This window comes from Notolepis coatsorum (genome assembly GCF_963971535.1).
Source record: "Notolepis coatsorum genome assembly, chromosome: 2".
Classification (NCBI taxonomy): Eukaryota; Metazoa; Chordata; class Actinopteri; order Aulopiformes; family Paralepididae; genus Notolepis; species Notolepis coatsorum.
Window position 1 is genome coordinate 134,116,221 of NC_140166.1, and position 11,184 is coordinate 134,127,404.

The following is an 11,184-nucleotide window of genomic DNA, read 5'->3' on the forward strand; positions in this document are numbered from 1 at the left end:
GTTTATATTTGAATATCAACATTATCTGTCCATCCTCAGTTTACTATAATATACTCCTGTCCTGACTAGTGACTTCATCATCTTTCCAAACGCACGCACGCACACACACACACAGGGAAGGGGAGAGAGTGCCCCCCCATTTCCCTTTCCCCAGCCCACACTGTGTCTGCTGGCTCTGCCTCTGATCAGGATTAGCTTGTTAGCTTGCTAACGTTGTAGTGATTGTAATGGTACATAAACGTTAATTTCGGGCGATGTGCGCATAAAGGAATGGCGACGGTGCAAAGCATGTAGATGCATTTGACCCGCTGCGAGAAAAAAAAAAACACCACAGACTTATTTCGGGACGTGTAGCACCAACCGACCAACGCGCTGCTCTGCTTGCAGAAGGCGCACGGATAGGGCGGATATGACTCGTCGAGTTGTCACAAGAGTTTTTTCAAAATAAGATTATCATATGCACCTGAACGTTGCTAGCTTTCGGAGCCTAGCTGGAGCTGCGCGTGGGCAGAAATGAGACCCGCTACAGGATTTTCAAAATAAGAGTATCTATATGAACCGAATCCCTATCGCACCAGTGCTACTGAAGTAAATCCATCCATCGCACAGACCGCTGTTGCTGTAGCACGTGCGATATATATGTCGCACTGTACAGGCCTGCATGGTATTCATATTTCCATCACGGAGGCTGGTCTGATGCTGTCTGAGCCAGCACAACTCTGCAACGCTTCAATACTGCCACCTGGTAGCTGATCGGCGAGTTGCCAAACCGGATATGCCCGTTGGAGCTCGGTCCGTCCGGCCACTCGTTTATCGTCGCAGGACTCAAGACCCACACCGTGGATATGGATCGTTGCCATAACATCACCCCTGTCCTCCACGACCTCCACTGGCTTCCAATCAAATACAGGATACATTTTAAAATACTACTCATCACATTTAAAGCCCTCAACAACCTTGCCCCTCCCTACCTGTCCGACCTCCTCCACCGTCACACGCCCACCCGTCGCCTTAGGTCTGCAGATGCCAACCTCCTAACACCTCCCACGACCAGGCTCCGGACCTGGGGCGACAGGGCCTTTGCTGTTGCTGCCCCCTCCCTCTGGAATGCCCTCCCCAGCCATATCCGTGATGCAAACACCCTGACATCTTTTAAATCAGCCCTCAAAACTCACCTTTTCAATCTTGCTTTTGACCTCTAATTCTGTCGGTGTTATTTTATTTTTTATTTTTGTCATGTATTATTTTTGTTCTGTTTTTTGTTTTGCCATAGTTTGTCTCTCCTGCCCATGTAAAGCGTCTTTGAGCACCTGGAAAAGCGCTATATAAAATAGATGTATTATTATTATTATTATAACTCAATTGTCGACATGATTTGGGCATATATTAATATTATACAAACCGGAAATGGATCGCCTCGATCCCCATCACATAACTGGGATCTGTTTGCTCCAGTATCATCCCCCATCGCTAAGAGGAAGCTGCCGTGAGTTTCAGCGTTTTTGATTATTATGATCCATACAAACTGCTCTGATCTATATATCACCCATACTACATGAAGCATTTAACGACGATCATGGAATTATAAACTGTGACTGTGCTCGTTAAGGAGTGTTGGTACCAGTATGAAATGTGACTGTGCTCGTTAAGGAGTGTTGGTACCAGTATGAATTGTGACTGTGCTCATTAAGGAGTGTTGGTACCAGTATGAAATGTTCCATCGGGGATGAAGAAGGCTCCCACTGTGATGCCGACCAGGATCAGGAACTTGAAGAACCAGAACCTGGGGAAATAAACAGCACCCATCTAATTGACCCATCTCAAGCCCCGCCCTCTTTTTCTTGATCCTCCAATCACAAGTGTTCCCTTGGAAAAACTTTGTACGTACGAGGGAAGCAACAGTTGTGATTGAAGGATCAAGAAGAGACCAGGTCTTGAGACAGGTCCATTACAAACCCACCACCGATACGGCTGAAGACAAACTTAACAGAGGCACGCAGAGATGGACATTTGACTAGTCTGCTAGCTAACGTATATCTTCCCCAGCCAGCTAGTGGAAAGTTGGCTACATTTAAATGGGTTTTAAGATAGTATTGTGCCGACGCCAGTCCCCAAACATAAAGCTGCGTTCACACTGCAAGCCTTAGTGCTCAATTCTGATGTATTGCTTAAATCAGATTTTTTTTTTTTGGCCGTTCACATTATTATTATTATTCTTTTTTGTATGCGGCCCAATATCAGATTCCTCACTCTCCTGAACTGACCCACGTGCGCAAATGAACAATAAAAGAAGATGGACATAGAGTGACAAATGTCAATCTAGTGTGATGTAAAAGTCGCATGATGAAAGTCACATGACTGTTCAGACTGAAGTCGTGTTGCAAAGAATCAGACAGACCTGTATTGGATTTAAGAACCACAAGTGGTGCCAAATCAGAATTGAAAAGATCAGATTCCATGTGATCACAGAGTGACAGTTACCATCTTCCTGGACTCTTACTTTTGAAACAGCACTGTGCAATATTACACCTACTGTAGACTTCAGTATATTTTTACTGTATTTATTTACTGTATATTTTATTCTATTTTTAGGCAATTTGATTTTTTGTTATTTCTTATTTGTGACCTGTTCTGTCTAAATGTTTAATGTTGAGTGATTTGCAGTGTCAAATTTCCCTCGGGATAATAAAAGTATTTCTATCTATTCTATGATTTGTGCTGTTCATACTATGTCAACAGATCTGAGTCACATACTGTATGAGCAAAAAATATTCTGATTCGGGCCACCTGCCGCCTGCAGTGTGAACGCAGCCCAAGTTCCTGCCTGCAGTGTGAACGTAGCCTAAGTTCCTGCCTGCAGTGTGAACGCAGCCTAAGTTCCTGCCTGCAGTGTGGACGCAGCCTAAGTTCCTGCCTGCAGTGTGGACGCAGCCTAAGTTCCTGCCTGCAGTGTGGACGCAGCCTAAGTTTCTTCCTGCAGTGTGGACGCAGCCTAAGTTTCTTCCTGCAGTGTGGACGCAGCCTAAGTTCCTGCCTGCAGTGTGGACGCAGCCTAAGTTTCTTCCTGCAGTGTGGACACAACCTAAGTTCCTGCCTGCAGTGTGGATGCAGCCTAAGTTCCTGCCTGCAGTGTGGACGCAGCCTAAGTTTCTTCCTGCAGTGTGGACGCAGCCTAAGTTCCTGCCTGCAGTGTGGACGCAGCCTAAGTTTCTTCCTGCAGTGTGGACGCAGCCTAAGTTTCTTCCTGCAGTGTGGACGCAGCCTAAGTTTCTTCCTGCAGTGTGGACGCAGCCTAAGTTCCTGCCTGCAGTGTGGACACAGCCTAAGTTCCTGCCTGCAGTGTGGACGCAGCCTAAGTTTCTTCCTGCAGTGTGGACACAGCCTAAGTTCCTGCCTGCAGTGTGGACGCAGCCTAAGTTTCTTCCTGCAGTGTGGACGCAGCCTAAGTTTCTTCCTGCAGTGTGGACGCAGCCTAAGTTCCTGCCTGCAGTGTGGACGCAGCCTAAGTTTCTTCCTGCAGTGTGGACGCAGCCTAAGTTTCTTCCTGCAGTGTGGACGCAGCCTAAGTTTCTTCCTGCAGTGTGGACGCAGCCTAAGTTCCTGCCTGCAGTGTGGACACAGCCTAAGTTCCTGCCTGCAGTGTGGACGCAGCCTAAGTTCCTGCCTGCAGTGTGGACGCAGCCTAAGTTTCTTCCTGCAGTGTGGACACAGCCTAAGTTCCTGCCTGCAGTGTGGACGCAGCCTAAGTTTCTTCCTGCAGTGTGGACGCAGCCTAAGTTTCTTCCTGCAGTGTGGACGCAGCCTAAGTTCCTGCCTGCAGTGTGGACGCAGCCTAAGTTTCTTCCTGCAGTGTGGACGCAGCCTAAGTTTCTTCCTGCAGTGTGGACGCAGCCTAAGTTTCTTCCTGCAGTGTGGACGCAGCCTAAGTTCCTGCCTGCAGTGTGGACACAGCCTAAGTTCCTGCCTGCAGTGTGGACGCAGCCTAAGTTTCTTCCTGCAGTGTGGACACAGCCTAAGTTCCTGCCTGCAGTGTGGACGCAGCCTAAGTTTCTTCCTGCAGTGTGGACGCAGCCTAAGTTTCTTCCTGCAGTGTGGACGCAGCCTAAGTTCCTGCCTGCAGTGTGGACGCAGCCTAAGTTCCTGCCTGCAGTGTGATGGCAGCCTTCCTGCAGTGTGAAGGCAGCCTAAGTGTGAACGCAGCCTAAGTTTCTTCCTGCAGTGTGGACGCAGCCTAAGTGTGAACGCAGCCTAAGTTTCTTCCTGCAGTGTGGACGCAGCCTAAGTTCCTGCCTGCAGTGTGGACGCAGCCTAAGGGGCTGTCCACACAGACGCTGGGTTTAATGTAACCGTGATTGTATGTGCGGAGTTGCACTGTTCGCCCACACAGACACAACCAGGGTTTTGCTACACTGCAAACGCGGTCTTTGAAAACCGGAGTCCAGGGTGAAGTTTTGCGCGCATCCCGGTTACAGTGGTTGCGTGTGGGCATAGAAACCAAGGTTATTTCCAGTGTTTACGGCAGAGCTGTCGCAATTATTTCCCATGTTTACGGCAGACTGTCGCAAACAATAGCAAGTTAGCAACCGAACACGGGGTAGAGAGATTTAGCAGAGCCAGCTACACCAGTGTTTACAGCAGAGCTGTCCCAAGTAGCGTTATATGAAAATGATTGTAACAAACTTTTGTTCGAAACGTATCGTCTGTGTTGAAGAGTGTTGTGATCGACTGATGATGTCTGCTGTCGCATTCCTGACCTGAAGCTGCGGCTAACAACTAACTCATGTGTGTCGTCAAGTTATTGTTATAAGGAACCCAGTCCCAACTACAACAGTCTGCATCCCCTTAACAATTGTTTGTATTGAGCCGTATTGTATTGTACCCATCTGCACTGTGTTAAAAAACGTTTACATCCATTAATTCTACTACTAGCCCTAACGTTACTACATTATTACGTTAGCATGTAAGCTAACAAAATCGGCAATCTTTTTGTGAGACTAAACTCCGCTCTTGGTGGTAAATTGTGTCGATGTTGGTTGTTTCATCAACAAATGAGGCAGAACACACAGTGAATGTACCCTTTTTTGTTTATTGCATGTTGTTCTAGCTGCAAACTGTAGAATTGTTTGGCTGTGAGCAAGGAGGGATGTTGTGTTCCACGCTTCAGGTCAGTTTCCGATATTAACCCTAAACCCTTCTGGTTGGTTGAAATGGCCTTCACGTTTGAACTACATCGCCACCTACTGCTTTGGCATTGTACTACATGTATATGACGTCACTCGGTGCGGAGTTTAACACTTTCTCTGCCACGCTTATATCCATCAATGTTTGATCTCTGCCACCACTTTAAGTCTATGGAGATGTTCACCTTCTTTGCAGGGCTATAACTTTTTAAATTGTATTGCTAAATTGACATTACTATGGCCTATTCAACATCGATTATCTATCGTTCAGGATGTAGGAACGTTTTACTTTTTCATTCACACATTCATACGAAAATACCGTCTAGAGTATAAATATGTTATCGTTTTCTGCAGTATTTCCCAGAACGTGAGATATAGGCACAAATGCATATATTAGATCATCAAATGCAGTTTGTTGCCGATCCACGTTATATAAAAAATGGCAACTGTACATGGTCCTAAACGTTATGACTGATCATGCGCGGGTGAACGGAGGGGGGGGGGGGGGGGGGGGGGGGGGTTTAGAATTCCATGATCGTCGTTAAATGCTTCATGTAGTATGGGTGATATATAGATCAGAGCAGTTTGTATGGATCATAATAAAGAAAGACGCTGAAACTCACGGCAGCTTCCTCGTAGCGTTGGGCGATGAGAGTGGAGCAAACAGATCCCAGTTATGTGATGTGGATCGAGGCGATCCAGTTCCGGTTTGTATAATACTAATATACGCCCAAATCATGTGGATTATTGAGTTATGGCAACGATCCATATCCACGGTGTGTGTCTTGAGTCCCGCGACGATAAACGAGTGGCCGGACGGAATTAGGGGACGGACCGAGCAACAAAGGGGATATCCGGTTTGGCAACTCGCCGATCAGCCACCAGGTGGCAGTATTGAAGCGTTGCAGAGTTGTGCTGAGTCCCGCAGCAGCAGACCATCCTCCGTGAGTGAAATATGAATACCATGGCGAAAATATGAAATATGATCAGAATAACGTTGTACGCCGTGATCTGGCAGAATTCGCATGAACTTGAAACCCGTCTTAAGCCGTTTCCGGCGGAGAAAGTGTTAACACTTTGGGTGCCATGGGTTAAATTCATTATATACCATAGGTTGCCGGCTCTATTTGTCTATGGAGAAGTACCCCTTCTTTGCATGGCTATAACTTTTTAAATTCTATTGCTACATTGCCATTATTAGGGCCCATTCAAAGTCCTATATGTATTGTTCATTGTGTAGCAACGTTAAACTTTTTCATTCACATATTCATAGTAAAGTATGGTCTAATGTATAAGTATGTTTTCATCTCTTTCTGCAGCTTTCTCCAGAACGTGATATATAGCCCCAAATGCATTATATTGATGATGAAATACAGTTTGATGGCAATCAGGGCGATATAAAAAATTTCAATTGGACGTACTTCTAGAATGATCTACGTATGATCTGATGATGACCGGATGGGCGGGGGATCGTTTATAATTCCGTGGGCAGCGTTATATCATTCATCTAGTGTGGGTGATATGTTCATCATAACAGTTTATATGGAATACGATCAAAAATAACGCTGAATCTTACCGTATCCTCCTCGCGCCGTTGGGCGATGAGCGTGGAACAGTCATTTACCTATTATGGTATGTAGAAATATCGGGTCCATTTCCAGCTTGTATAATAGTATATATGTCCAAATCATGTTGTTTATCGAGTTATTGGCAATCGATCGCTATGTATTGTGTCGAGATCGAGTCCCGTGAGCCAAACAGAGTGCCCGGAAGTAATATGGTCGACCAGCACAACCTCCATAGCACTTCCTGTTTGGCGATTGCACCGATCGGCCACCAGATGGCGCTCCTGAACCGCCAGAGAGCTCAGTGGGTCCTCCTGGTGGATCTCAGGCCAGCGGAGGGGAAATATGAATCCGATCGCAGATTTTTGAAATATTGATATAAGGACGCTGTACAGCGTCCTCCGGCAACTTGAGCATGGCCGGGAATGACGCTCTAAAGCGTTTTCCGGCAGTCAAAGTGTTAAACCAGTCCTGTGGACAGAGTTTTATTTTTTTGAATAATAAAAAAAAAAACGGTGTCAAAAATACCTGTGATCGTGTGGACTGAGCCTAAGTTCCTGCCTGCAGTGTGGACGCAGCCTAAGTTCCTGCCTGCAGTGTGGACGCAGCCCCAGTTCCAGTCTGCAGTGTGAACGCAGCCTAAGTTTCTTCCTGCAGTGTGGACGCAACCTAAGTTCCTGCCTGCAGTGTTGACGCAGCCTAAGTTCCTGCCTGCAGTGTTGACGCAGCCTAAGTTCCTGCCTGCAGTGTTGACGCAGCCTAAGTTCCTGCCTGCAGTGTGAACGCAGCCTAAGTTCCTGCCTGCAGTGTGAAGGCAGCCTAAGTGTGAATGCAGCCCAAGTTTCTGCCTGCAGTGTGAACGCAGCCCAAGTTCCATCCATGAACACGTATATTTCACACTAGGGCTGGGCGATTTCTCTCTAAGAATTGAGATCACGATTCTCTCACGATTATTTTTTCAATAAAATCATTTATTGCACTCTTTTTTTTATCCACTTTTTTCTCCTCCTTTTTTCTTTTTTTCTCCCATCCCAATTCTCCCCTCCCGTCTTGAACGTTGCTTGCATGTGCCCCCCACTGGCCGGTTGTAGGGAGGATAGAAGCCCATCACATGTCCCCTCCGATACATGTGGAGGCAGCCAGTCACATCTTTTCACCTGCCAGCGCGGACTCTCATTTGGCGAGGAGTAACGTGTAGGAGGCTCACACTGTCCCCACCATTTTCCTGTCTCTGCTGTGCAGGCGCCCCAACCGACCTGTAGGAGTCGCTGTTTACAACATCCAGATTACCACCCATCGACTTCCCACCCACTAGGGCTGACTCCTATTAGTCGTTTAGTTGACTAATCGGTCGAAAGGAGCCGTAGTCGACTGCCAACCTCTTAGCCTAATACAAAATAAAAATAAAAAGATTATAAAAAAAAAAATTTTAATCATTCTTTCCAAAAGAAAAGAGGCCTAGAAGCGTGGCTAACACTAATGGCACGCATACCAGAGGCTAACTGCCTAAGAAAACAGGCACAGAGGCACTGAAAGAGTATTTCACCCATCTAATGACCAGACTAGACTAGACAAATATCAAGATGTATCCATCAGTGGACCAATTGCATGCTTTGCAGAGGACAAGAAGCCTTCAGTCGACTCCTTCAGACATTAAGCCCCCCCCCACACCCAAATGGAATGATAAAAAGAAAAAGAAAAATAGTCGACTATCCAAATCCTTAGTCGGGGACAGCCCTACCACCCGCTAACTCTGCCAATTGAGTTAGTATGACAGCCGGCCCAAGCCGGAGGCAACGCAGACAGCCGGATTCGATACCGGTGTCTCTTGCGTTGGTGACAAGCGCAATGTCCGCTGCGCCACCCAGCCGCCCTCTTTAACTTAAACATAACATATATGAAAGTGCTTGACTTAAACTTAAAAGTCTCTTGTAACATACAAAATAACTCACGTCAGAATCGTCGTCATTTTAAAAAGTTAAGTAAAAAGTTTAAAAAAAAAAGAAAAAAATATTTCTTAACACATCCACCGCCAAAAAAACGGCTTACGATGGGTTTCAAGGTCATGCGAATTCCGCCATAGATAATCGATGTTGAATGGGCCATAGTAATGTCAATTTAGCAATACAATTAAAAAAGTTATAGCCCTGCAAAGAAGGTGAACATCTCCATAGGCTTAGAGTGGTGGCAGAGAGTGGTATGAGAGGGGCAAACTGCGTGGCAGTTAATGTGTTAAAAAAGTTTTAAAAATGTATCGTCATAATTTAGAAATGAGATTGCATTGGTCTATGAATCGAGATCGCGATTTTATTTCCATTAATCGCACCCAGCCCTATTTCACACAGAAATAAACCAGTAAAAAGAGGTGTTCACCCGTTTTGAATAATCCCGCGAGGGTCTTTGCTGCTGCGGACGCGGACCATGATGACGGCGAAGAGGAAGAAGAAGCAGGTCATGGCGAAACACATCCGGTACACAGACTTGTAGCCCACGATGACGTCACAGTTCACCTGGTTCACCTCGAGGCCCGGGATGGGTATGGTGCTCCCGTCCTGGCAGAACCCAGGGATCTAGAACACAGACAAGATCACAAACGCTAACGTTACCTGCTGCCAATCTAGGGCATACAGACCCTCATCTGCACCTCTGTTTACACTGTTTATTTCTCTTTATTTGTTTATATTTATCCACATCCGTCTGTACATACCTGCATATAATCCTTTTTTACACATCTGTAACTAGATACTATATCTGTACATAATATCCCTTACCTACTCTTACTAGTTACGCTGCTGGCCAGTATGACTTACTACCAGTGTCTTTACCTGTATCACTGTACATATGAATACTACAACTCTGTACATGCATCTGAGCACTATTATTCAGTAGTACTCATTTATATATTTTATACCCAGTTTAAATCACCTGTACATTGTATATTACTATTGCCAAACTTATTTTCGTTGTACTGTACTTGTGCTGTGTAATGACAATACATTGGAATCTAATCTAATCTGAATGCAATAAATGATGAGGGGACTAAAGGAACCACATTAGGGGACTAAAGGAGCCACATTAGGGGACTAAAGGAGCCACATTAGGGGACTAAAGGAGCCACATTAGGGGACTAAAGGAGCCACATTAGGGGACTAAAAGAGCCACATTAGGGGACTAAAGGAGCCACATTAGGGGACTAAATGAGCCACATTAGGGGACTAAAGGAGCCACATTAGGGGACTAAAGGAGACACATTAGGGGGACTAAAGGAGACACATTAGGGGACTAAAGGAGCCACATTAGGGGACTAAAGGAACCGCATTAGGGGACTAAAGGAACCGCATTAGGGGACTAAAGGAGCCACATTAGGGGACTAAAGGAGCCACATTAGGGGACTAAAGGAGCCACATTAGGGGACTAAAGGAGCCACATTAGGGAACTAAAGGAGCCACATTAGGGGACTAAAGGAGCCACATTAGGGGACTAAAGGAGCCACATTAGGGGACTAAAGGAGCCACATTAGGGGACTAAATGAGCCACATTAGGGGACTAAAGGAGACACATTAGGGGACTAAAGGAGCCACATTAGGTGACTAAAGGAGACACATTAGGGGACTAAAGGAGCCACATTAGGGGACTAAAGGAGACACATTAGGGGACTAAAGGAGCCACATTAGGGGACTAAAGGAGCCACATTAGGGGACTAAAGGAACCGCATTAGGGGACTAAAGGAACCGCATTAGGGGACTAAAGGAGCCGCATTAGGGGACTAAAGGAGCCACATTAGGGGACTAAAGGAGCCACATTAGGGGGACTAAAGGAGCCACATTAGGGGACTAAAGGAGCCACATTAGGGGACTAAAGGAGCCACATTAGGGGACTAAAGGAGCCACACATTAGGGGACTAAAGGAGCCACATTAGGGGACTAAAGGAACCACATTAGGGGACTAAAGGAACCACATTAGGGGACTAAAGGAGCCACATTAGGGGACTAAAGGAGCCACATTAGGGGACTAAAGGAGACACATTAGGGGGACTAAAGGAGACACATTAGGGGACTAAAGGAGCCACATTAGGGGGACTAAAGGAGCCACATTAGGGGACTAAAGGAGACACATTAGGGGACTAAAGGAGCCAACATTAGGGGACTAAAGGAGCCACATTAGGGGACTAAAGGAACCCACATTAGGGGACTAAAGGAGCCACATTAGGGACTAAAGGAGACACATTAGGGGGACTAAAGGAGCTACATCTAGGGGACTAAAGGAGCCACATTAGGGGACTAAAGGAGCCACCATTAGGGGGACTAAAGGAGACACATCTTAGGGGACTAAAGGTAGAAGCACATTAGGGGACTAAGAAGGAGACACATCGTAGGGGACTAAAGGAGCCACATTAGGGGACTAAAGGAGCCACATTAGGGGGACTAAAGGGAGCCACA

The 11,184-nt window shown here is 46.2% G+C and overlaps 1 protein-coding gene across 1 annotated transcript in view; it reads right to left on the reverse strand.

Moving 5' to 3' along the window:
• Nucleotides 1-11,184, reverse strand: part of LOC311223530 (serine incorporator 1-like) — a gene marked incomplete at its 5' end in the record, with an annotated part of 51,168 nt that overhangs the window by 36,525 nt on the left and 3,459 nt on the right. Inside the window, 2 exons of the mRNA XM_084308311.1 lie at nucleotides 1,704-1,783; nucleotides 9,119-9,315. Coding sequence (XP_084164437.1) covers nucleotides 1,704-1,783; nucleotides 9,119-9,315 — 277 coding nt within the window. The remainder of the gene's footprint in view (nucleotides 1-1,703; nucleotides 1,784-9,118; nucleotides 9,316-11,184) is intronic.